Source organism: Equus przewalskii, chromosome 29 (genome assembly GCF_037783145.1).
Source record: "Equus przewalskii isolate Varuska chromosome 29, EquPr2, whole genome shotgun sequence".
NCBI classification, from domain to species: Eukaryota; Metazoa; Chordata; class Mammalia; order Perissodactyla; family Equidae; genus Equus; species Equus przewalskii.
In genome coordinates this window covers 46,106,499-46,134,178 of record NC_091859.1, presented here as the reverse complement: position 1 = coordinate 46,134,178, position 27,680 = coordinate 46,106,499, and the positions used below count along the sequence as shown (strand labels likewise).

The 27,680-nt window shown below is 47.5% G+C and overlaps 1 protein-coding gene across 5 annotated transcripts in view; it reads left to right on the top strand.

Annotated features, from left to right (window-relative positions):
• Positions 1–27,680, top strand: part of TTLL8 (tubulin tyrosine ligase like 8) — an 81,640-nt gene that overhangs the window by 39,069 nt on the left and 14,891 nt on the right. For 2 of the 5 annotated variants that reach the window (XM_070600344.1, XM_070600345.1), the window contains 4 exons: positions 1,727–1,875; positions 4,090–4,333; positions 5,998–6,433; positions 7,055–7,858. In XM_070600344.1, coding sequence (XP_070456445.1) covers positions 1,727–1,875; positions 4,090–4,333; positions 5,998–6,433; positions 7,055–7,741 — 1,516 coding nt within the window. In that variant the 3' untranslated portion in view covers positions 7,742–7,858. Of the gene's footprint in view, positions 1–1,726; positions 1,876–4,089; positions 4,334–5,997; positions 6,434–7,054; positions 7,860–9,143; positions 9,364–27,680 lie in introns of those variants that run through there. The other 3 variants (XM_070600347.1, XM_070600348.1, XM_070600349.1) reach the window with 3 other exon arrangements.

Sequence of the window (27,680 nt, the reverse complement as noted above, 5' to 3'; positions counted from 1 at the left end):
CCCCTGCCTGTTTTCTTAGACCTCCGCAGAAAAGACAGTCCCGGGATTGACCACGAGGTGGCGGCAGTAGACCTGTGGCCACGGTGGCACCTGCGAGCTTGCTGAGTGCCTTAGTGCTGTTAGTTCAGTCTGTGCTCTTACTTGTTGGGGCACACGGGGTCCCCGAGTGTGGTGTGCGCGTCGTCAGGACCAGAAAGGCAGGTGCTGTATCCCTCTCTTGTGCTCAGCATCTGGGGGGCGGTGCCTGTTGTCTGATGATCATGGTTGTGTCTGGGACCTGAAACTCCAGACCTGAAACTCCAGACCTGAAACTGGGCTGGTGAACAGCTCCTCCGTCCTCCCATCCTCTCCTCCAAGGGGGGCGAGGATGTTATTACCATGATGCACAAGCCCCCCATGGACTGCGACCCTTTGAGGCAGGGCTGGGATGCTTTGGGGAAAGACCACGGGGATTCCTTCCCGAGCGAGGACTAACTGCTTGTCTTCTTCCTGAGCCAAAGTCGAGAGAGTGTTTGTGTCACATCCGCTGGTCTCCTGGGCAGCTGTGATCCTGACCAGCACGGCAGACACTCTTGGCGACCTGCCTCAGTTCACCACGGTCTCCAGGGCCAGCCTCTGCAGCCAGACAGGACTGTCACAGAGCACACAGGGACTTGCGCCTGTTTCCACCACGTCCTCCTGTCATCTTGGGGTCAGATAGGGCATGTGTGCTGCAGAGGAGGGCCTGGCAGGCCTGGGGGCTCGCCTTCAGCAGGTCCACTTAGAACCGGGGGCAAGGCCCTCTCTGACGTGTCACCCATGTTCCCTGTGCCAGGGAAGGGCCTGTGCCACCCCGAGGCTCTTGCTTTCTCATGCCCTCACGCACAGCTCCACAGTTTGGGGGGGCTCTCCCACATCATCAGGGACACCCCCACTCCTCACTTTTCCCTCCCATGTGGTCCTCTCTTCCTCAGCATGTGTGAATAGAATATAGTACATAGACGTACGTGTCCCCAAAGGCTTTGCCCCCACCTCCCAGCCATCACCTTGCAGCTCAGTGCAGCCCACCCTCTGCTGCAGTCCACCTGTATGTGGGGGGTCCAATGCGGCCCCAGGGGAAGCGTCCCCCTTGCACGCTTCAAAAATGCACTGCTGAGCTCTAAATTCTCTCAAACGGTTCTACTGTCAGCCCTTCATTTAGTCCCTTAAATTATGGTGACTTCCTGAGCTGGCCCCATTGCCACCATGACTGTGTGGCCACCAGCAGGTCTGACTGACATTCAAGTCTGTGGGATGTTAAGCTGGCATCCAGCCCTTGGTAGCTGTAGGACACGGGGCGCCACCAGCATGGGCAGGTGGCTTTCCCATCACCACCTCCCGCAGGCAGATGTCATCCCAGGTGCCACCAACCACCAGACACATGGGCCTGCGAGGCCACCCTGATGAGGGGCCCCCGGCACAGGAACCCCGCCTTTGTCTCCCTGCAGCTTTTCCTGGGCCCTGGGCTCGGTGCTCCTGGGGTGTACATGCAGTCTAGACCCACAGTCGGGGTCCCCGTGTCTCCACAGGGCCCCAGCCAGGAGCAGCCTGGCAATTGCACATCCCCAGGCGCCCCTCGGGTGGCAAGAGGAAGCTCTAGGCCCGCCTCTCACCTTTTGTGCCAGGTGGGCCATGGCCTGGCACCTGGTCGGCGGCACCCGCGCATGGCCCTGGGAACCTCACGCACTCTCTGGATCTTGCTTTGTAGAGGCGATGCTTTCATCTCCAATTCAAGAAGTCACTTTTCGCAGTGCCAGGCTCTGCTGAATAGACTCACGTCCGTGAACCCTCAAATAGAGATCGACGGGCTTCGGAACATCTGGATCATAAAGCCTGCAGCCAAGTCCCGGGGCCGAGGTGAGTCCCGAGGCTGCAGGCGGGTGGGGACGGCCAGCTGGGGGAGCAGAGCCCACACACGGGACTCGCAGGCACCCGGTGGCCCTGGTCCCAGGGCACGGGCATCTCGACAACCCTGGTCTTCACGCTTTATGTCTGAGGTTTGCTGATTCATTAGGATGTTCCCATCTGTATCCCTAAGTTAAACTGGTCTATAGTTTTCGTTTTTTATGTTACCTCCATCGATCTTGGTGACAGGCTTATGCTAGCCGCTAAAACCAAGTGAGGGCCTCCATCTCAAGCAGCAATGGACTTGTTGGAACAATGGAACTGCTGCTCCTCAGATATACTACGAACTTGCCTGGAAGCACCCGGCTCCTCTCTTAGAGGCACATCCTTGGCACCGTGTGCGTTTTGTCTGTCTTTGCCAGCATTTCAGGTTTTCTGCCCCAGCTTCCTCTGTCCCAGCAGCAGCCCTGTGCTCCTTTTATTTGTAAGGGTGGATTCTACGTGTGCTTTTTAAAAACACGATTTCAGGGTGTTTCGAATCTTATTCGCACTTCCAAAGAACTTTTGGTTGCCTTTCTTCCATTTTCCTATGAGGGATTTTTCTCCCTTGGCTCTGACTTAAATGCTCAGCTTATTTATTTCCAATCTCTCTTGTGCAACAATTCAAGCTTTAATGCTATGAAATTTCCTCCGAATATGGCCTTGGCTGCACCCTCTTGTTGAAGTTCTACAATGTTCTCATTTTCCTGAGCAACTCAATAGGCTTCTTTTTTTGTTAGGCTAGTCTATTTGCCTCTGGAGTTATTTGAAGAGTTTTTTTGTTGTTGTTCTAAATTCATAAGTTGTTAATTTTTATGTGATTAAAAAAATCTGTATTAATTTGTGATGTTACTGCATTCAGTCCTAAACATCTTCCATCCTGAAACATTCTCTTTCCTGGGCTTCTGCCTGCCCTCCTCTGAGTGTCCGTCCTCCCAGCTGGGGCCAGGGCTCCTCCTTGGGCTCTGTTCCCAGCCCGCTCCTCTTGACGGCAGCATCCATCTGCTGGCAGCTCCCTCCTCTTGTCCATCAGGCCAGCCCTTCTCCCACTGCAGACACCTGCATCCCCAGGGATGCTCCACAGACACCTCAAACCCACTAGTTCAAAACCAAATGCAATGCACCACTTTCTGCCCAGTCACTGGCCGTGCCCCTGCCTCGGTGCCCGTCCCTGCTGTTGGCCCAGGATAACTTCAGTGGCCTGTTGCTTTATCCTAGACTTTCATTTTAGGATGGTAAGGTCTCAACTGACCATAACTGGAGAAACTAGTCTGGTATTTTTGTGGTGAAAGCTCACCTCGTTTCTTGTGATGCCTTGTGCCTCTGGGCCTCTGCAGATGGTGTCCGCCTGCACGCCTGTATCTGTCAGGATGGGCCAGATTGTGCTGTGTAACAAACATCCCCCAAGGCTCAGTGGCTCTAAGACCAGTTCATCTCAACTCATGCTTGTTGTCCATTGTGGGTTGGCACAGGAAGATGGGGGCACTCTGCCCATCAAAGCCCCCCCACCATCTTGTAACACCGCTCCTTCAGGCTTCAGGACTGTCATGGCAGAGAAAGAGAGGGCTGGAGGGTCTGTCAGTGACATTAAATGCTACAGCGCAGAGAGATGCACGTCACTTCTGCTCAGATGTCACTGGTCACCACTAGTCATGTGGCCTAACTTTGAGGGTTGAGGATGAGAAGCTGTAAATCCTCCTGCAAAGTGGAGGTGCGCCAGACATGGGTGAACCTGAGTGTGCCCAGCCCCACCCTTCCCCTGGCTCGCCCCGTTCGTCCCGTCACCCTTCGCTGTGAGGCCTCACTGGACCCTGGGGTCCCTGGGTGTCTGCCCCTTGCAGCCTGTGGACACCCCACCCCCCTGGCCTGCTGGTTTTCCTGCAGCCTGCGGAGCCAGCCCTGCTCCCCTGTTCACCCCACACCCAGCACTGGGGCTCAGCCACTGCTCACTGGCTGACTTTTAAAACTGCCTCTGTCCTCACCCTTCTCCCTCCCATTCTTGTGTCCTGTCTGGAGTCCCGGGGGTGGGCCTCATGGTTGAGAGCCTGGGGGGCTGCACTGGCTGCAGCCTCCATCCTGAGGACGAAGCCTTTCCTGCCAGGCCCTGGACCCAGGCCGCGTTGGCCCCCGGGGCTGAACCTCGACTGGGTGTGCTGTGCTCTGGAGCTGAGCAGTGGCCTCTTGCAGATATAGTGTGCATGAGCCGCGTGGAGGAAATCCTGGAGCTGGTGGCTGCAGACCACCTCCCCACCAAGGACAACAAGTGGGTGGTGCAGAAGTACATCGAGACGCCACTGCTCATCTACGACACCAAGTTCGACATCAGGCAGTGGTTCCTGGTCACCGACTGGAACCCCCTGACCATCTGGTTCTACAAGGAGAGCTACCTGCGGTTTTCAACACAGCGCTTCTCCCTGGACAATCTGGACAGGTCAGTAGCAGGGTCAACTTGGTGCCATTGGGCACGAGGGTGCCTAGCATGCTCCCACCAGCACCTGGAGCAGGAGGGTCCGTCCTGCATGCATGGGTGGGACACGGGTCTGTATCTGTTGTCGCCCATCACCACGTGAGGCACAGATGGGGAAACCGAGGCTCAGGGAGGTTCAATGACCTCCTTCCCTGAGGGACAGGCCCAAGCCCAATGCCCTTCAAAGCCAGGGCTCTGCACTGTCACAATGTGTGTCTTCTCCAGAAAATTCTAAAAGCCCCTCTGCCATGTGCCCATGAAGCGCCAGGCCTGTCCCAGGCAAAACACATCTCAGCGACAGGCCCAGAGCCGCCCTTCGTGGTGGGTGCCACTGCCCCCTCTAGCAGGAGGCCGGGTGGCCGGCCATGTTCACAGGCTGACCCACCGAGGCTGGGCCTGGGTGTGCACACGCCACCCACTGTGCTGTCCTGCTCCCTCGGGGTCCACTTGGCACATGGAGGGAGCAGCACAGGCTAGGGCACCTGGCTTTGCAGGGGCATCAGTGAGAGTCCCCAGAGGGCTCAAAGACACCCTGGGGAGGTTACCTGTGCCCCCAGGCTAGGGGGTTTGGCTACACCTGGCGTCACACCTAGCAGGAGCAGACAGCTGGGGAGAAGTGGTCCTAGCAGGCAGCTCAAGGAGCAAATTTGTCCCTACCAGGCCATGAGGGCCTGGAGGAGGGGTCCCGGAGCTCACTGTGCAAAAGGAGCCTCCTGGGCACTGAGAAGTCCATGGAGCCCCTTGCAGCCCTCCCACCCGAGCCTGCCTGGCCCCATGGCTGTGAGGGTGTGCCTGGTGGATGTCTCACCCTCTCTGAGCCCCGTTTCTCCATCTGGGACCACAGCCCTCACCCCAGGCTGACGGGAGATTCCCTGAAATCGTTTCTGAACAGGCGTGGCCCAGCCTGGTGTGTACCGACAGAAAGAACCAGGAGATGCAGTGTGCGCCCTGTGGGCCCACTAATACCGCTGTTCTCCTTTCCAAAATGCTCCTGGTGCCTTATCCTGTTTTCTTATCTGTCTCATGGAAGTATAAGTCACCCAGATCACAGGGGCGGGTCTCACCCCCCGCCCAAGATGGAAAACCCCCAGGCCTTGTGGCAGGATTAAGTGAAACTGACCTTGACAGGATCCATAGTATTTGATAACCTCCTTCTAGACTTTGTTCGTTTTAAATCCTGTTTAGAAAAAGGCAAGAGTATAAATTAATTAAAACTTTGCAGTGAATCTTTCTCATCTTGTCTCACCAGACCATCTCTTTAAGGGCCCCATCTCTACTGTCACGTGCAGATGGGGAAACTGAGGCCCAGGAGGGTGGCCCCAGGCTGGGGGGCTTCTGCTCCCCGCGCCCTACAGTCAGTCCATGGTGCCCCCCAGGCTGGACAGAAGGCTGTAGAGGCTGCCTCTGGGTGGCAAGCTGCCAGAGCCCCTCCTGCAGCCGCCCAGCGCCAGGGGGCAGGGTCGCTGGGGAGTGTGGAGGTTTCGAGGTGGTCAGCGGGGGCGTCGGGGTCCGTGGGGAAGGGGTCTATGGACGCGATTGTGGGTCCCAGGGCGGGGTCTTGGGGGCACGTGGGCTGGTGGGCGCGGCGTCCAGCCGGGCGCTGGCCTGACGGCGGCCTTGCGTCACAGCGCCATCCACCTGTGCAACAACTCCATCCAGAAGCACCTGCAGAACGACAAGGAGCGCAGCCCGCAGCTGCCCGGCCACAACATGTGGACCAGCACCCGCTTCCAGGAGTACCTTCGCCGGCGGGGCCGCAGTGCTGTGTGGGGCAGTGTGGTGTACCCGGCCATGAAGCGCGCCGTGGTGCACGCCATGAGGGTGGCGCAGGCCCGCGTCGAGCCGCGCAAGAACAGCTTCGAGCTCTACGGTGCTGACTTCGTGCTGGGGCGCGACTTCCGGCCCTGGCTGATCGAGATCAACTCCAGCCCCACGATGCACGCATCCACGCCGGTCACGGCGCAGCTGTGCGCGCAGGTGCAGGAGGACACCATCAAGGTGGTGGTGGACCGCAAGGCTGACCGCAGCTGCGACACTGGCAACTTCGAGCTGCTGTGGAGACAGGTGAGGGCTGCAGACGCTGCTGTTCTTGTGGCGAGGGCCAGGCCGAGCCCCCAGCCCAGCCTGGTGAGGAGGACCACGGACCTGGTGCCTGCCCCCTCCCACCCTTGGGCGCAGCCGTGTCCGCACATGAGCGGGTAGCTCTGGTGGCCCTGGAGATCTCACCCGGCCCTTGCCTCCAGCCTTCCTCCCTTTTGTCCCTGGCCAGCCCCAACTCTGTGGCCACCGGGCAGGGGTCCCCCTGGCCTGGGCTGGCAGGATGTCCACTGCCTCCAGGCGCTTATGGGCTGTTCCTTTCCAGACCTGCAGTGTCCTTCCTCCTCTCCGCTGGTGAAAACCACATCCTCCTTCGGGGTCTTTCCAGGGGCCTGCTCCCCCAGGGGCCTTCCTTCTTGCAGGCCCGGTGACAGGACTGGGTGGCGCTGTGCCCCCAACTCTGGCTCGTGGGTGGGACCCTGTGCCCGGGCCTCCTTGGAGGAGGGGCCCGATGGGCAGCCCAGCCATGGGAAGTGTGGCTGATGCTTATCTTTGAGACCTTACTCCTAGCCAGCAGACTGGGAAAGGGGAATGCAGGTCCGTGGCAGCAGCCGCCCTGGCACCCCTAACCTCCCCCTGTCTCCCCAGCCTGCGGTGGAGCTGCCACCATTCCACGCCTCTGACCTCTGCGTGGAAGGCGTCAGTGTGAGAAAAGCCAGGAAGCAAATGCCGCCCATTTCCAGCTTCAGTTGCTCATCTTCACTCTCGGACAGTCAGCCCCTAGCAGTGAGGTGCCCCTCGGCCACGCCAGACCCGGCACCAGGACGCCCACCGACGGCCCCCCAGCAGGACTTGAAACTTAGAAATGAAAAGGTACTTCCTTGCACCTTGCCTGCACCCTTAAAGAGGCCGGCCCAGAGAAGCCATACCGTCCAGTCCGTCCACGCCGAGTCTGGCGGCAGGGTAGAATTTCCCTCCTGTCATTTTCAACACGCAGACAGTAAGGCCCTGAAAACCGGTCTTTCCAAAGCTGAGTCCAACCCACCCTCGGACTCAGACTCATTAGATGTGCACCCACTGCTGCCCGTGCTTCCGAGCGTGAAGACGGTGGAGGGCACTGTGGCTCAGCCGCCCAGACCACCAGGTAACAGCACCTGTCCCAGTGTCTGTCTGCCTGGGGCTGCCTGCTCCACGTCCTCTGGGCCTCTGGTCAGGGCAGAGAGCGAGCGCCAGCCTGAGCCTGGGCAGGGTTGGGGGCATCCTGTCCCTGTCCTCGGCCGGCCAGGTTGTCAGGATAGTGGGGATCCTGGTGCAGCAGTTCCAGGGACCGGCTGAGCACCGGGGTCCCCTCCTCAGGACCAGGTGGGTGATGGCCTTTGTCTTGCTCCCTCATGGCAAATGGGGGATTGAGTTCGAGATTTGAACAGCGCCAAGTGCCATACGTGGGCCGTGGCCGGCAATCACTGGGCTCCTGCATTCAGTTTTCTCAAGTTCCTGATGGAGCTGACCATACGTGGCCTGGGAACCTGTCCTGGCCCGGGGCTTGGAGCACAGATAGACAGGTGTGGGGCAGCCCCGAGTCTCTGGGGGTGGCCAGGCCACGTCGACCTACACCCCAGTGCAGCTTCCAACGGTGTCTGGCCCCCAGCAGAGGCCCAGAGAGTGTGTGTGATGAATAGACACAGGCCAGGCCCACGCCTCTGCCTTGCTCTGCCCCAGTGCACGTACTCACCTCCCTAGACACACCCGAAAATCTGTACCTGCTGTTCCCTCCGCCCCCTCTCCTTGGCACCAATATCCTCTCTGCCCATCTGTCTGCCTGCCCTAGATGGGGAGTTCCTAAGGGCAGGGTTCTTACTGCTATTTTCGCCACTGCATCACGGCACCTGGGACACAGCAGGGGTTCAGTGGACGTTTGTTGGACCATCGCATGCATGGATTGCCCCTCAGAATTGCGAGCTCCCGTCCTGCCCACCCTCCTCACCTGTCAGCCCTATGGCTTAACAGCTTGCCTGTGTGGGGAATTTCCAGACTTTTTGCTTTTATGAAACAATGTTTCCTTTTTCCTAATATTCTGTGCAGCTTTCTGCAGACATCTTCCTAGGAGTGAAACATCGATGGGGTATGCACACTTCAGCTTGATTAGGTGTATTGGCTGCTGTAACAAAGTATCACCAACTTGGTGGTTTAAACAACTGAAATGTATTCTCTCACGTCTAGAGGCCAGAAGTCCAAAGTCCGGGTATTGGCAGGGCCATGCTCTCTCAGAGGCTGTAGGAAAGAATCCTTCCTTGTCTCTTCCAGCTTCTGACGGCTGCTGGCAGTCCTTGTGTTCCTTGGTTTGTGGATGCATTGCTCCACCTCTGCCCTGTCTTCACATGGTGTTCTCTCTGTGTGTCTCTGTGTCCAAATTTCCTTTTTTTTTTTTTTTTTTGGTGAGGAAGATTGTCGCTGAGGTAACATCTGTGCTAGTCTTCCTCTGTTTTGTATGTGGGACGCTGCCACAGTTTGGCCCGATGAGCAGTGTCTAGATCCGCATCTGGGATCTGAACCTGTGAACCCTGGGCCACCAAAGCAGAGATGGCGAACTTAACTGCTACGCCACCAGGCCGGCCCCAAATTTCCCTCTTCTAAGGACACCAGCTATTGGATTGGGGCCCGCCCGCCTCCAGTGTGACCTCATCTTAACTTGATGCATCTGTGAAGACCCTATTTCTAAATGAGGTCACATTCACAGATTCTGAGTGGACGTGAGCTGGGGGACGACTGCTGAACCCCGTACGCAGGGTGCTGCGCGTGTGGCCGGAGGAGTGCACCTTGACCACGGTCACCTGCATGGCCACTGCTCCCGTTGTTGCCAACGCCCGGCCTTGACAGAGGTCTCACGTTTGCCTCTGGAGAGGGACGGTGGTGCTCGCTTGCATTTTTGTCCTTCCCAATAAAATGGCATCTTTTGCGGTGTGACTGGCCGTTTGGGTTTCTGCTCCTGAAAAGTCCTCTCAAATCTTCTGTCCAGGCTTCTTCAGCCTCATGGTCTCTTTCTCTTTGATTTGCAGGAGTGACATCTATTCTGGATTCTTCTCCACTTTCAGTTGATTGTGTTGCAAATACTCTCTCCCAGTCTGTGATTTGTCTTTTCACTCCTTTATGGTTTCTTTTGATGTAAATCCACCTTAATTTTCATAAACTCAAATTGGTCAACCTTTTTGTCTATGGTTACTGCTTTTTGCAGCTGTGTCCTCACCCTGAGGTCATGAAGATAATCTCCAATGGCATCTTCTGGAAGCATTGTTGTTTTTCTTAGGTTTCAATCTTGAATCCTGGAATGGATTTGACATGTGGTGTGACACATGGGTACCCAACAGGCCCCTTATAGAAAGTGCCTGCCCCACTCATCTGCAGGCCACCACTGTCACATAGCAGTCTCTCTGGATGCTCTGGTCTGCTGTTGGTCTAGTCATCAGCCCTGGGCCACAATGTCTCTATCACTACCCTGGGCTGATCCACAATGTCTCCATCACCGTCCTGGACCGATCCACGGTGTCTCCATCACTACCCTGGGCTGATCCACAGTGTCTTCATCACTGTCCTGGGCCGATCCACAGTGTCTCCATCACCGTCCTGGACCGATCCACGGTGTCTCCGTCACTACCCTGGGCTGATCCACAGTGTCTCCATCACTGTCCTGGACTGATCCACGGTGTCTCCATCACTGTCCTGGACTGATCCACGGTGTCTCCATCACTGTCCTGGGCTGATCCACAGTGTCTCCATCACTGTCCTGGGCCGATCCACAGTGTCTCCATCACTGTCCTGGACTGATCCACGGTGTCTCCATCACTGTCCTGGACCGATCCACGGTGTCTCCGTCACTACCCTGGGCTGATCCACAGTGTCTCCATCACCGTCCTGGACCGATCCACGGTGTCTCCGTCACTACCCTGGGCTGATCCACAGTGTCTCCATCACCGTCCTGGACCGATCCACGGTGTCTCCATCACTGTCCTGGACTGATCCACAGTGTCTCCATCACTGTCCTGGGCTGATCCACGGTGTCTCCATCACTGTCCTGGGCCGATCCACGGTGTCTCCATCACTGTCCTGGACTGATCCACGGTGTCTCCATCACCGTCCTGGACCGATCCACGGTGTCTCCATCACCGTCCTGGGCCGATCCACAGTGTCTCCATCACTGTCCTGGGCCGATCCACAGTGTCTCCATCACTGTCCTGGGCCGATCCACAGTGTCTCCATCACTGTCCTGGGCCGATCCACAGTGTCTCCATCACTGTCCTGGGCCGATCCACAGTGTCTCCATCACTGTCCTGGACTGATCCACAGTGTCTCCATCACTGTCCTGGGCTGATCCACAGTGTCTCCATCACTGTCCTGGACTGATCCACAGTGTCTCCATCACTGTCCTGGGCTGATCCACAGTGTCTCCATCACTGTCCTGGACTGATCCACAGTGTCTCCATCACTGTCCTGGGCTGATCCACAGTGTCTCCATCACTGTCCTGGACTGATCCACAGTGTCTCCATCACTGTCCTGGGCCGATCCACGGTGTCTCCATCACTGTCCTGGGCCGATCCACAGTGTCTCCATCACATCACCATGGACATCTTCATGCTGCTCAGGCAAGACCCACAGTGTGGTTTCTCTTCCTTGGAAATGGCTGTGCCATTCAGCCCTGTACTTCCATACAACTTGTAGAATCCAGTTGTCAAGATCCACGAAAAAAACAAATAAATAAAAATTAAAAGGTCTTTACAAGGCAAAGAGGCACCGTTGCTCTCCAGCCTGCTAGTCCTTCTGCCGGTATAACTCTTCTAAAAGATTATTTTAAAATGTGTTTCATTCCAACCTACTCTGTGTACCAAAATCTACTCCCACGATGGTTTTCAAGACAGCGCTACCTGTTCTGGGAGTGTCAGGCTTCTCTGGGACAAAATCCACAGCCTCTTCCTAGGAGCCTTCTTGTCCAGCTGAAGGCACCAAGTCAGTCCTGTCCAAGCTCCTGACAGAGGAAGGCAGCCAGCCCTTGGCCTGGTCAGGAGGCCGGGCCCTTGTAGACCTTTCTGACTGCAGGTGTGTCTCAACTTCATGTCACTGGATTGAGATAAGTACGTGCTAAGGTTTGGCTCTGTGAGTTCTGGTGTTTCTCCATACTCGCCTCAGTCCTGCTGCTCTCTGCTGAGCTTGCCTCTTTCCCCTGGTACCATATTCCCAACATGCTCAGGTTCTTCTTAAGGTTCCACTAAACATTTTGACTCACGGTACTTCCACAGGCAACACTGGGCCTCGGTTCGCCAAGAAGGATGCTGGACAGGAGCACAGCCTGGCAGCACGGCAACATGGGCCTTCCTCGCACGGAGGGGTCCTCACAGCTGTGCGCACGGCCGGCCTCGCTGGGTGCCGTTATCTCCCTGGTGCCAACTCAGGTCGAGGAGGTGGAACTCCACTGGGCACGGGAGCCTCCTGCCCCGTAGGAGCTAATGTTCCTCCTGCAGCAGTGCCACAGACGAGGCGTCCAGGTCCCCTCAAGCGCATGCCCAGTTTCGAGGGTCCCTCAAGGAAGGCCCTTGGTGTGGCACCCCCACACGGCACGGGGCATTTATAACTCCCCCAGTCCCCACACAGCCTCCCTGCCACGGGTCATGTTTGCTGTAAGCAATCGATGTTGCCTACCGACAGAGTTCACGTTGACCTTGATCGAGTTACCAGTGGGGGAGAGTGAGAGGATCAAGCTCGTGTCAAGTTCTCATGCGGAAGGGGAAAGGTCTTGTTAACCTTCTATCCAAATGAACCAGCCCTTCTCGTCTCCATTCTGCACATTCCTTCTTGCCCAGGACCACGAGTGACAGCACGAGTGATACTGGGCACCATGGGTGACGTGTGGATCTCCTGCTTCTGCGTCACACCGGCACAGCTGCACCCCTCCTTGCTCAGGTCTCCTTTTTCCCAGAGCTCTAACATTTCCTCGCCACCTCCAGCGGGTTCTGAAGTCAACACCTCTTTCAGGTTTCTCTCTGTTCTGGGTGCCGCTGTCTGTGTTTGAGTCAGGTTTCTGCTGCAGAGCAAAGGCCTCTGGTACTGGGGCTTCAGCAGGCGTTTCTGGGTCACGAGGCTGGAGCCTTCAGCAGGATTAGCTGCACTTGCTTCCAGGCTACCGGGTGGGTGCAGGCCAGCTCCATGTGACCCCTCATCCTCGAGCCAGTGGCTGCCCAGGGCAGGTTTGTTCCACGGGAGCCTGCCAGCCCTGCCAGTGGACTCAAGGCCTTTGCTGCAAAGTGTCTGTGGGTGACAGCAGGTCACCTGGCCAGCCCCGGCCAGCGGGGCGGGAAGTACATTCTGCACGGGCAGCTCTTCATGGCCCTTTGCATTTCCACACATGTTTCAGGATCAGCCTGTCAACTTGGGAAAAAAAAAGAAAACACTGCTGGGGTTTTGCCTGGGATCACCTTGAACCTGCAGATGGCCTTGAGAGAACTGCCGCCTTGTGTATATCGAGACCTTGAGACCCTGACGTGGTCTGCTCCATTTCATTAGGGCTCCCTTGATTTTATCTCAGCTGTGTTTCTGGTTTTTAGGGTAGAGGTCTGGCACGCCTCTCATTAGCTTTTCCCCGGGTGTTTGCTGGCTTCAGTGCCATAGTAAGTAGGGTCTCTCTTACACTCTGTTCTGAGGCATGACTTACTTGGGGCAGATCTTGAGGAGACACAGCTTGGGTGTTAACCGGCACAACCACCACCCAGGTCCGGACAGGTGCCCCTTCCCACCCCACTCTGGCCCGTGGAGATAACCACTCTGTGCCTTAAATCGTCATAGATCGCCTTCTCTGCCAGGCTCGCACGCAGGTACCTCAGTGTCGACCTCTCACCTGAGGGGCAGGTGCACTCAGTGCCAGCCAAGTGTGCTGCCCTTGCTGGGTGGTGTCCGTGTCCCAGGCGTGCCACATCACTCCAGCATGCTGTAGACAGGGGATTGGGTTGCTCCCCGTTCAAACTGTCCTAAATAGAGCTGCTCGATGTTCCATCCTGGTGTGGACGTGTGCACTCATTTCTCCTGGTTTTGTGCCAGGCGTGGCATGTGGGTCATGGGGGTGCTTATACTTTGCTGTAGAGGAAACTGCCAGTTTTCCCAGGGGATGGGATGTTTATGCCGCTAGCCGCGCGTGAGAGTTCTGCCTGCCGCATGTCCTCGCCAGCGCTCAGTACTATAAGATCTCATATTTCAGCCATCCTGGTGGGTATGTCATGCTGTCTCATTGTGGCTTTAATTTTATTTCCCTGATGGCTTGTCCTGCGGATACTCTGCCTTATTTTTATGAGCCCTTCAGATCTCTTCTTTGTGAAGTACTTGTTTACATTTTTCACCCATTTCTAAATTAGGTTGTCTGTCTTTTTTTATGTATTTGTGTGGTTTTTATATAGTCTGCATATTTGTCAAGTGTGAGTTTGGGGAATATTTTCTCCTGGTCTGTGGTTTGCCTTTTCGCTTTTTTAGTGATGCCTTTTGAAGAGGAGGAGTGTTTCCAGAAGTCTGACTTATCAGCTGCTCCTCTTGTGGCTGGTGCTTTTGGCATCTTGCCTACCACAAGGTCATAATGATGTTCTCCTGTGTGTCCTTGAAGCTTTGTGGTTTTGACTTTCACAGTTTGGTCTCTCATCCATCCTGAACTAATTTTTGCGCATCATGTGAAGGGGTCAAGGTCCGTTTGCTCTCATATGGATGTTCCAGGCAACCCAGCCCTGTTACTGAAAAGAACTGCCTTTCTCCCGTTGAATTGCTTTGGCATTTTTGTCAAAAATAGACTCTCCAGAATGAATTCTGATTCTCTCTTGTGTCCCATCGATCAATTCACATGCCCTTCTGCCAATACCACACTGAAGTATCATCTTATTATTGCAGTTTTGGAATAAGTTTTCAAATGCGATAGTGTAAGTTCTCTAACGCTCTTTCCTCCTCAAGATGGCCTTGACTGGTCTCTGTCTTTTGAATTTTCCTGTAAATTTTAGAATCAGCTTGTAGATTTCTACAGAAAGACCTCGGTGGAATCTTGATTGGATCGCATCAAATCTATAGATCACGTTAGGGAGAACTGACATCTGCAATATTGAGACTTCCGATCTATGCACATAATGTATCTCAATGTTTATTTAGGTATTCTTTAGTTTTTCTAAGCAATATTTTAGCATAATTTTTTTCATCAAATTTGTTCCTACATATTCGATGTGTTTCTGATACTTTTATAAATGTATTTTATAAATAAATTTTGATTTTTTATAAATGCTGTTTAATTTTAATTTTTTTTTTTTGGGAGAGCGTTTATGCTGTATTCTTAGCAAATTTCCGTGCTGCAATACCATGTTATCAGCTCTAGTCATCATGTTTTACATTCGGTCTTCAGACCTTATTCATCTCGTAGCTGAGGATTTGCAGCCTTTTGCCAACCTCCCCGATACCTCCACCCCCAGCCCCTGGCAGCCACTTTTCTGCTCTCTTGTTTCTGTGAATTTTTCTTTCCCTTTTTTTTAGATTCCACATACAAATTATATAAATGGTGTTTTAAATTTTATTTTCCAATTATTTGCACTAATGTATAGAATATTCCATTGATTTTTGTGCATTGACACTGTAGCCCATGGTGTTGTAAATTCACGTCTTGGTTCTAGGAGTTGTGCCTTTGGATTTTCCACAGACTCATGTCCCCTCAAGTAAAGTCCATTTTACTTCGTGTTTCCTGAGCTTCATGCCTGGCTGCTTGTTCCTGCCTCGCTGGCCCAGCTGGAAGCTCATGGGTGAGGGTGGGCAGGAACCCACTAGCCACCTCAGCTGTGAACGCTCACAGACTCGCATCAGACAGAGGACGTTCACTCTGATCCTTGTTTGTGAGAGCTGTTTTCTCTCTCTCTCTCTTTTTTATCATGAATGACGTAGAATTTATCATGTGTTTTTCCTGCATCTGTTGAGATGATCGTGTCATTCTGTTAAGGTGGTGAAGGCATTGATGGATTTGCGAACATGAGATGAGCATGGCATCCCCTCCTTATCATTCAATGTCTGTAGTCCATGAGGCGATGTCTTCATTTTATTTCTCATATTGGCTAGCCCCAGTCTTGATCTGGCTCACCAGAGTTCTGTCTCTTTATTCAGCTTTTTCAGAGAAATGACTTTAGGCTGTTGAACTTACTGTATATTTTCCATTTCACTTGCTTTTGCTCCTATATTATTTATTTGTGTTTGTTCTTTTTCTAACTTCTTTTTTTTTTTTTTTTAAGATTTTATTTTTTTTTCCTTTTTCTCCCCAAAGCCCCCCGGTACATAGTTGTGTATTCTTCGTTGTGGGTTCTTCTAGTTGTGGCATGTGGGACGCTGCCTCAGCGTGGTCTGATGAGCAGTGCCATGTCCGCGCCCAGGATTCGAACTGACGAAACACTGGGCCGCCTGCAGCGGAGCGCGCGAACTTAACCACTCGGCCATGGGGCCAGCCCCTCTTTTTCTAACTTCTTGAGCTAGATGGTAGCTCATTAATTTTCAGTGTTTCTTCTTTTTAATACATACATTTAAGGATGTCAATTTCTATTTATTTTCTACATTAACTGCATCTGAAATTTTTTGAAGTGTGGTATTTTTGGTATTATTTAATATCAAAATTAATATTTGTTTAATATTTTCTAATTTTCATTACAATTGATCTCTGAGTTATTTAGAAATTGCTTTCCTGTAAATGCATTAGCATCAGCTTTTATAGTTAGTTTTTATTTTCTTGTTAGTGTAATTGTATCTTGATCAGAGACCATTGTCCACAACACTTTAATGCTTAGACATTTGTTGTGAGGTGCTTTATGTGGTCAGTACTCATTAGCACTTGAAAAGAATGTGTGCATATAGCAATACAGGCATACCTCAAGAAACAAGAAAAATCATGAGTAAACAATCTAACACTACACATAAAAGAACTAGAAAGAAGAACAAACAAAGCCCAAAATCAGAAGAAGGAGGGAAATAATAAAAATCAGAGTGGAAATAAATGAAATAGAGACTAAAAAGTCAATAGAAAGGGTCGATGAAACTATGAGCTGGTTCTGTGAAAAGATAAACAAAATCGACAAACCCTTAGCCAGACTCACTAAGAAAAAAAGAAAGAAGGCTCAAATAAATAAAACTAGAAATGAAAGAGGAGAATTACAATGGATACTACAGAAATACAAAGGATTATAAGAGAATACTCCAGAAAGCTATATGCCAAAAAATTGGGTAGTCTGGAAGAAATGAGTAAATTCTTAGAATCATATAACCTTCTAAAACTGAATCTAGGAGAAATAGAGAATTTGAATAGACCAATCACTAGTAGGGAGATTGAAACAGTAATCAAAAACTTCCCCAAAAATAAAAGTCCAGGACCAGATGGCTTCTCCGGTGAATTCTACCAACCATTCAAGGAAGATTTAATACCTATCGTTCTCAAACTATTCCAAAAAATTGAAGAGGACAGGATGCTTTCTAACTCATTTTATGAGGCCAACATTACCCTGATACCAAAACCAGACAAGGACAACAAAAAAAGAGGAAAATTATAGGCCAATATCACTGATGAACATAGATGTAAAAATTGTCAACAAAATATTAGCAAACTGAATTCAGCAATACATTAAAAAGGATCATACACCACAACCAAGTGGGATTTATTTCAGGGATGCAAAGATGGTTCAATATCTGCGAGTCAATCAATGTGATACACCACATTAACAAAATGAAGAATAAAAATCACATGATCATCTCAATAGATGCAGGAAAAGCATTTGACAAGGTTCAACATCCATTTATGATAAAAACTCTCAATAAAATGGGTATAGAAGGAAAGTACCTCCACATATGAAAGGCCATATATGACAAACCCACAGCCAACATCGTACTCAATAGTGAAAAACTGAAAGCTATCCCTCTAAGAACAGGAACGAGACAAGGATGCCCACTCTCACCACTCTTATTCAACATAGTATTGGAAGTTCTAGCCAGAGCAATAAGGCAAGAAAAAGAAAAAAAAGGGATCCAAACTGGAAAGGAAGAAGTAAAACTGTCACTATTTGTAGATGACATGATATTATATATAGAAAACTATAAAGAATACACCAGGGCCAGCCTCAGTGGCCCAGTGGTTAAGTTTGGTGTACTCCACTTTGGCAGCCCAAATTCGTTCCCCAGGTGTGGACCTACACCGCTCATCTGTCAGAGCCCATGCTGTGGTGGTGGCTCATATACAAAAGAAGAGTAAGTTTGGCAACAGATGTTAACTCAGCCGAATCTTCCTCAGGAAAAAAATCCACCAAAAAACTATTAGAAATAATTAACAAATACAGTAAAGCTGCAGGGTACAAAAATCAGTTGAATTTCTATACACCTAACAACAAACTAGCAGAAAGAGAAATCAAGAATACAATCCCATTTACGGTTGCAACAAAAAGAATAAAATACCTAGGAATAAATTTAACCAAAGAGGTGAAATACCTGTACACTGAAAACTACAAAACATTGTTGAAAGAAATTGAAGAAACAAAGAAATGGAAAGATATTCCATGCTCATGGATTAGAAGAATAACATAGTTAAAATGTCCATACTACTTAAAGCAATCTATAGATTCAATGCAATCCCTATACAAGTCTCAATGACATTTTTCACAGAAATAGAACAAAGAATCCTAAAATTTATATGGAACAACAAATGCCAAAATAGCAAAAACAATTCTGAGAAAAAAGAACAAATCTGGAGGCATCACGCTCCCTGATTTCAAGATATACTACAAAGCTATAGTAACGAAAACAGCATGGTACTGGCACAAAAAGAGACAGACAGAACAATGGACCAGAATCCAGAGCCCAGAAATAAAACCACACATCTATGGGCAGCTAATTTTCAACAAGGGAGCCAAGAACATTCAATGGAGAAAGGAAGGTCCCTTCAATAAATGGTGTTTGGAAAACTGGACAGCCACATGCAAAAGAATGATAGTAGACCATTGTCTTATACCATGCACAAAAATTAACTCAAAATGCATCAAAGAGTTGAATGTAAGACCTGAAACCATGAAACTTCTGGAAGAAAACATAGGCAGTACACTCTTTGACATTGGTCTTAGCAGTGTCGTTGAATATCATGTCAGGCAAGGGAAACAAAAGAAAAATAAACAAATGGGGCTACATCAGATTAAAAAGCTTCTACACAGCAAAGGAAACCAACAACAAAATGAAAAGACAACACACCAACTGGGAGAAAATATTGGCAAGTCATATATGCGACAATGGGTTAATATCCAAAATATATAAAGAACTCATACAACTCAACAACAAAAAACAAGCTGATCAAAACATGGGCAGAGGATATGAACAGACATTTTTCCAGAGAAGATATACAGATGGTCAATAGGCACATGAAAAGATGTCCAACATCACTAGTTATTAGGGAAATACAAATGAAAACTACAATAAAATCTCATCTCACACCCATCAGAATGGCTATAATTAACAAGACAGGAAATAACAAGTGTTGGAGAGGGTGTGGGGAAAAGGGAACCCTCATACACTGCTGGTGGGAATGCAAACTGGTGCAGCCACTATGGAAAACAGTATGGAGATTTCTCAAAAAATTAAAAATAGAAATACCGTACAATCCAGCTATCCCACTACTGGGTATTTATCCAAAGAACATGAAATCAACAATTCAAAGACATCTATACACCTCTATGTTAATTGCAGCATTATTCACAATAGCCAAGACTTGGAAACAACCTAAGTGTCCATCAACTGATGATTGGATAAAGAAGATGTGGTGGGGCCGGCCCCATGGCCGAGTGGTTAAGTTCATGCACTCCGCTTCGGCTGCCGAGGGTTTCGCTGGTTCGGATCCTGGGTGCGGACATGGCACCACTCGTCAGGCCATGCTGAGGCAGTGTCCCACATGCCAAAACTAGAAGGACTCACAACTAAAATATACAACTAAATACTGGGAGAGTTTGGAGGGGAGAAAGCAGGAAAAAAAAAGATGTGGTATATATATACAATGGAATACTACACAGCCATAAAAAAGACAAAATCATGCCACTTGTGACAATGTGGATGGACTTTCAGGGTATTATGTTAAGTGAAATAAGTCAGGTAAAGAAAGACATTACCATATGACTTCGCTCATATGTGGAAGATAAATAAACACATAGAAATGGAGAAGAGGTTGGTGGTTACCATAGAGTATGGGAGTGGGGGAGCGTGATGGAGTAAAGGAACGCATATGTATGGTGACAGATGGCAACTAGATTTTTGGTGGGGGACACCATGCAATCTATACAGAAACTGAACTATAATGATGTCCATCTGGAATTTATATAATGTTATAAACCAAACCTCAAAAAAAAAAAAAGAATGTGTGTCCTTCATTTGTTGGGAATCATAAGTGGGGTCAGGTTTGTTTGTCGTGTTGTTCAAATCTTTCATATTCTTACTGATTTTTTTTTGTCTGCTTGTTCTATCAATTACTAAGCAAAGTATGATAAGAATCTTTGGGAATGCATCAGTTTCTTATAATTCTGTCAATTTTTGCTTTATTTTTTTCAGACTCTGTTATTTTGGTTAGAATTTGCCTGGTGTACCTTCCTTTCAATCGTTCTCTAATCCTATGTGTTAGATATCTCCCTGCATAAGATTGGATGTTTTAAATCCGGGCTGACGAGAGTCTTTTAACCAGTGCATTTAACATTTACACTTGTGGGGCCAGCCCCAGTCAGCTGCAATCCTGAGAGAGCTGACAAGAACCTTGCAGGCCAGAGGCCTACAGCAATTGTAAGCCCCGGAGCCATGCTGGGGCCCTATTCACTCAACAGAAAAACTGCAGCAGGAATGTGCTATTAGACCATGCAGCCAACTGTGCTGGGGCTCCCCGCACCCAATAAAGTGACTGAAGGGACGATGGCAGCCACACTCAGCTGAGCATTACAACCAACTGGCCAGGGGGACAGCCTAGTCTCCTCAGGCACCTGCAGCAAGAGCAGCCCTGCCACAACAGAAGGACACACGTAGCCCACACGGGGGTCATTCCTGGAACATTTGGAACTGGTGACAAGAGGGAAGCACACTGCTGGGCCTCACAGGCATGTCTTACATAAGGCCACCTCTCTGAGATTGGGAGATGTAGCTTACCTACCTAATACATAGATAAAATACAAAGATACAAAGAAAGAAGCAAAATGAGGAGACAAGGGAATACATTCCAAGTAAGGGAACAGGACAAAACCCCAGAAAAATAACTAAATGAAACAGAGATAAACAATCTACCTGACAAAGAGTACAGACTAACAGTCATAAGGATGCTCACTGATCTTTGGAGAAGAATGGATGAACTCAGTGAGAACTTCAACAAAGAACTGGAAAATATAAAAAAGAACCAATCATAAATGAAGAATACAGTACTAGAAATGAAAAGTTCACTACAGGGACTCAATAGCAGAGTAGATGAAACAGACGAATGGATCAATGAACTGGATGAAAGACTAGAGGAAATCACCCAAGCTGAACAGATAAAAGAAAAAAGAATTTGAAAGAACTTGGACAGTCTAAGGGACCTCTGGGACAAATAAAGCATTATATAATATTATTAATAATATTAATAATATATATATTATTATACTAACATTCGCATTATAGTTGTCCCAGAAGTAGAAGAGAGAGACAAAGGGGCAGAGAATCTATTTGAGGAAATATTAGCTGAAAACTTTCCTAACCTAGGGAAGGAAACAGACATCCAAGTACAGGAAGCACAGAGAGCACCAAACAGGATAAGCCCAAAGAGGCCCACACCAAGACACATTATAATTAAAATGTCAAGAATTAAAGATAGAGAGAATCCTAAAAGCTACAAGAGAAAGGAAACAAGTTACATACAAAGGAAACCTCATGAGGCTATCAACTGACGCCTCAGCAGAAACTTTTACAGGCTAAAAGGAAGTGGCACAATATATTTAAAGTGCTGAAAGGAAAAAACCTACAGCCAAGAATAATCTACCTGGCAAGGTTATCATTAAGAATAGAAGGAGAGGGGCTGGCCCCATGGCTGAGTGGTTAAGTTCACACACTCTGCTTCAGTGGCCCGGGGTTACACCAATTCAGATCCCGGATGTGGACCTAGCACCGCTCATCAAGCCATACTGAGGCGGCATCCCACATAGCACAACCAGAAGGACCTGAAACTAGAATACACAACTATGTACTAAGGAGGCTCTCGGGAGAAGAAGGAGGGGGTAAAAAGAAGATTGGCAACAGATGTTAGCTCAGGTGCCAATCTTAAAAAAAAAAAAAAGATGGACGGAGAGATAAAGAGTTTCCCAGACAAACAAAAACTAAAGGAGTTTATCACCAAGAAACCAGCCTTACAAGAAATACTAAAAGGACTTATTTAAGTGAAAAGACCACAAATAGAAATAAGAAAATAATAATTTTTAAAAAGCTACAAAATCACTGGTAAAGGCAAATATACAGTAAAGGTAGCAGATTAACCACCTATGAAGCTAATACAAAGGTCAAAAGATAAAAGTGCTCAAATTACCTATTTCCACAATAAGAGGGTAACGGATACATATGCACATAAAAAGGGGTTAGATATGATATGAAAAACATAAAATGTGGGAGGAAGGGAGTAAAAGAGTAGAACTTGTAGCAAGAGGTCAAACTAAAAGACCATCAACTTAATATAGATTGCTATATACATAGGTTATTATATATGAACCTCATGGTAATAGCAAACTGGAAACCTATAATAAACACATGAAAAATTAAGAGAAAGAAACCCAAACATAATACTAAAGAAAGCCATCAAACCACAAGGAAGGAGAGCAAGAGAAGAAGAAAGGAACAGAGAAGAACCACTAAAACACCAGGAAAAAAGTAGCAAAGTGGCAATAAGTACATTCTTTTTTTTTTAAAGATTGACACCTGGGCTAACAACTGTTGCCAATCTTCCTCTTTTTTTTTTTTAAGGATTGGCACCTGGGCTAACGACTGTTGCCAATCTTTTTTTTTTTTTTTTCTGCTTTATCTCCCCAAACCCCCCCTGTACACAGTTGTATATCTTATCTTAGTTGCTGGTCCTTCTAGTTGTGGGATGTGGGACGCCACCTCAATGTGGCCTGACGAGCGGTGCCATGTCCGCGCCCAGGATCCAAACCCTGGGCTGCCGCAGTGGAGCATGCGAACTTAACCACTCAGCCACAGAGCCAGCCCCAAGTACATTCTTTTTTTTTTTTTTTTTTTTTATTAATGTTATGATAGATTACAACCTTGTGAGATTTCAGTTGTACATTTTTGTTAGTCATGTTGTGGGTACACCACTTCCCCCTCCGTACCCTCCCCCCACCCCCCCTTTTCCCTGGTAACCACCGATCAGATCTCCTTCTCAATATACTAATTTCCACCTATGAGTGGAGTCATATAGAGTTCGTCTTTCTGTGACTGACTTATTTCGCTTAACATAATGCCCTCGAGGTCCATCCACATTGTTGTGAATGGGCCAATTTCGTCTTTTTTTATGGCTGAGTAGTATTCCATTGTGTATATATACCACATCTTCTTTATCCAATCATCAGTTTCTGGGCATGTAGGCTGGTTCCACGTCTTGGCTATTGTAAATAATGCTGCGATGAACATAGGGGTGCAACGGACTCTTGAGATATCTGATTTCAGGTTCTTAGGATAGATACCCAGTAATGGGATGGCTGGGTCATAGGGTATTTCTATTTTTAACTTTTTGAGAAATCTCCATACTGTTTTCCATAGTGGCTGTACCAGTTTGCATTCCCACCAACAGTGTATGAGGGTTCCTCTTTCTCCACAACCTCTCCAACATTTGTCGTTCTTGGTTTTGGATGCTTTTGCCAATCTAACGGGGGTAAGGTGATATCTTAGTGTAGTTTTGATTTGCATTTCCCTGATGATTAGCGATGATGAACATCTTTTCATGTGTCTATTGGCCATATTCATATCTTCTTTTGAGAAATGTCTGTTCATGTCCTCTGCCCATTTTTTGATCGGGTTGTTTGTTTTTTTGTTGTTAAGCAGTGTGAGTTCTTTGTATATTATGGAGATTAACCCTTTGTCGGATAAGTGGCTTGTAAATATTTTTTCCCAATTAGTGAGCTGTTTTTTTGTTTCAATCCTGTTTTCCCTTGCCTTGAAGAAGCTCTTTAGTCTGATGAAGTCCCATTTGTTTATTCTTTCTATTGTTTCCCTCAACTGAGGAGTTACAGTGTCTGAAAAGATTCTTTTGAAACTGATGTCAAAGAGTGTACTGCCTATATTCTCTTCCAAAAGACTTATTGTCTCAGGCCTAATCTTTAGGTCTTTGATCCATTTTGAGTTTATTTTGGTGTGTGGTGAAAAAGAATGGTCAATTTTCAATCTTTTGCATGTGGCTGTCCAGTTTTCCCAGCACCATTTGTTGAAGAGACTTTCTTTTCTCCATTGTAGGCCCTCTGCTCCTTTGTCGAAGATTAGCTGTCCATAGATGTGTGGTTTTATCTCTGGGCTTTCAATTCTGTTCCATTGATCTGTGGACCTGTTTTTGTACCAGTACCATGCTGTTTTGATCACTGTAGCTTTGTAGTATGTTTTGAAATCGGGGATTGTGATTCCGCCGGCTTTGTTTTTCTTGCTCAGGATTGCTTTAGCAATTCGCGGTCTTTTGTTGCCCCATATGAATTTTAGGATTGTTTGTTCAATTTCTGTGAAGAATGTTCTTGGGATTCTGATTGGGATAGCATTGAATCTGTATATTGCTTTAGGTAGTATGGACATTTTAACTATGTTTATTCTTCCAATCCATGTGCAAGGAATGTTTTTCCATCTCTTTATGTCATCGCCTATTTCTTTCAAGAAAGTCTTGTAGTTTTCATTGTATAGATCCTTCACTTCCTTGGTTAAGTTTATCCCAAGGTATTTTATTCTTTTCGTTGCGATTGTGAATGGGATAGAGTTCTTGAGTTCTTTTTCTGTTAGTTTATTGTTAGTGTATAGAAATGCTACTGATTTATGCACGTTAATTTTATACCCTGCTACTTTGCTGTAGTTGTTGATTATTTCTAATAGTTTTTCTGTGGATTCTTTGGGGTTTTCTATGTATAAGATCATGTCGTCTGCAAACAACGAGAGTTTTACTTCTTCGTTACCTATTTGGATTCCTTTTATTTCTTTTTCCTGCCGAATTGCTCTGGCCAGCACCTCCAGTACTATGTTGAATAGGAGTGGTGAAAGTGGGCACCCTTGTCTTGTTCCTGTCCTCAGAGGGATGGCTTTCAGCTTTTGTCCATTGAGTATGATGTTGGCTGTGGGTCTATCATATATGGCCTTTATTATGTTGAGGTACTTTCCTTCTATACCCATTTTACTGAGGGTTTTTATCATAAATGGGTGTTGGATCTTGTCGAATGCTTTCTCTGCATCTATTGAGATGATCATGTGGTTTTTGGTTTTCATTTTGTTGATGTAGTGTATCACGTTGATTGACTTGCGGATGTTGAACCATCCCTGTGTCCCTGGTATAAATCCCACTTGATCATGGTGTATAATCTTTTTGATGTATTGCTGTAATCGGTTTGCCAAAATTTTGTTGAGGATTTTTGCATCTATGTTCATCAGTGATATCGGCCTGTAGTTCTCCTTCTTTGTGTTGTCCTTGTCAGGTTTGGGGATCAGAGTGATGTTGGCTTCATAGAATGTGTTAGGGAGTTCTCCATCTTTCTCAATTTTCTGGAACAGTTTGAGGAGAATAGGTATTAAGTCTTCTTTGAATGTTTGGTAGAATTCTCCAGAGAAGCCGTCTGGTCCTGGACTCTTGTTTTTGGGGAGGTTTTTGATTACCGTTTCTATTTCCTTACTTGTGATTGGTCTATTCAGATTCTCCATTTCTTCCTGATTCAGTTTGGGGAGATTGTAGGAGTCTAGGAATTTGTCCATTTCTTCCAGGTTGTTCAATTTGTTGGCATATAGTTTTTCATAGTATTCTCTTATGATCTCTTGTATTTCATTGGTATCTGTTGTGATTTCTCCTCTGTCATTCCTGATTTTATTAATTTGCGATTTCTCTCTTCTTTTCTTGGTGAGTCTGGCTAGGGGTTTGTCAATTTTGTTAATTCTTTCGAAGAACCAACTCTTTGTTTCATTGATCCTTTCTATTGTCTTTTTTGTTTCAATATCGTTTATTTCTGCTCTTATTTTTATTATTTCCCTCCTTCTACTGACTCTGGGCCTTGTTTGTTCTTCTTTTTCTAGTTCTGTTAGGTGTCGTTTGAGGTTGCTTACGTGAGCTTTTTCTTGTTTAGTGAGGTGAGCCTGTATTGCGAAGAATTTCCCTCTTAGGACTGCTTTTGCTGCATCCCAAATGATTTGGTATGTCGTGTTCTCATTTTCATTTGTCTCCAGATAATATTTGATTTCTTCTTTAATTTCTTCAATGATCCATTGTTTGTTGAGAAGCGTGTTGTTTAGTCTCCACATTTTTGCACCTTTCTCTGCTTTTTTCTTGTAGTTGATTTCTAGTTTAATAGCGTTATGATCAGAAAAGATGCTTGATATTATTTCAACTCTCTTGTATTTATTGATGTTTGCTTTGGTTCCCAAAATATGGTCAATCCTTGAGAATGTTCCATGTGCACTTGAGAAGAATGTGTAACCTGCTGTTTTGGGATGAAGTGTTCTATATATATCTATTAAGTCCATCTGGTCTAATTTTTCATTTAATTCTATTATTTCCTTGTTGATTTTCTGTCTGGATGTTCTGTCCATTGGTGTTAATGGTGTGTTGAGGTCCCCTACTATTATTGTATTGTTGTTGATGTCTTCTTTTAGTTCTATTAAGAGTTGCTTTACAAATTTTGGTGCTCCTGTGTTGGGTGCGTATATATTTATAAGTGTTATGTCTTCTTGGTGGAGAGTCCCTTTTATCATTATATACTGTCCCTCTTTGTCTTTCTTTATCTGTTTTGCTTTGAAATCTACCTTGTCTGATATTAGTATAGCGACACCTGCTTTCTTTTGTTCATTATTAGCTTGGAGTATTGTTCTCCATCCCTTCACTCTGAGTCTGTGTTTGTCTTTGGGGCTGAGGTGTGTTTCCTGGAGGCAGCATATTGTTGGATCTTGTTCTTTGATCCATCCTGCCACTCTGTGTCTTTTGATTGGGGAGTTCAATCCATTTACATTTAGAGTGATTATTGAGACGTGGGGGCCTACCACTACCATTTTGTGTCTTGTTTTCCGGTTTTCTTCAGTTTCCTTTGTTTCTCGTCCCATGGTTTAATCTGTTCTGATGTAGAGCTGCTACTCTCTGTTGTTGTCCTTCTACTTATCTCCTCTGCTCTTGGTTTTGTAGCCCCTTTCCTTTTTTGGATTTTTCAGGAATGAGGGTTTTCCTGAGGATTTCCTGAAGAGGAGGTTTTGTGACAATGAACTCCCTTAATTTTTGTTTATCTGGGAAAGTTTTTATTTCTCCATCGTATTTGAAGGATATTTTCGCTGGGTAGAGAATTCTCGGCTGTAGGTTTTTGTCCTTCAGATTTTTGAATATATCATTCCACTCTCTTCTAGCCTGTAAAGTTTCTGCTGAGAAATCTGCTGATAGCCTGATGGGGGTTCCTTTGTAGGTTAGTTTCTTTTGCCTGGCTGTCCTTAATATTTTCTCCTTGTCGTTGACTTTTGCTAGCTTCACTACTATATGCCGTGGAGTTGGTCTTCTTGCATTGATAAAGTTTGGAGATCTATTGGCTTCTGTCACCTGAAGATCCATCTCCCTCACCAGATTTGGGAAGTTCTCAGCCATTATTTCTTTGAATAGGTTTTCTGCCCCTTTCTCCTTCTCTTCTCCCTCTGGTATACCTATAATCCTTACGTTGCATCTCCTAATTGTGTCTGATAATTCTCGGAGAGTTTCTTCATTTCTTTTAAGTCTTGCTTCTCTCTCCTCCTCTGCCTGCAACAATTCTATATTGCCATCTTCCAAATTGCTAATTCTTTCCTCCATATTATCGGCCCTACTGTTCAGAGCATCTAGATTTTTCTTAATCTCCTCTATTGTGTTCTTCATTTCCAATATTTCTGTTTGGTTCTTCTTTATCGTATCAAACTCTTTTGTGACATAGCTCCTGAACTCGTTGAGTTGTCGGTCAGAATTCTCTCTTAACTCAGTGAGTATTTTAATCATAGCAATACGTACTAGTTGAAGCCATACATAACAACATA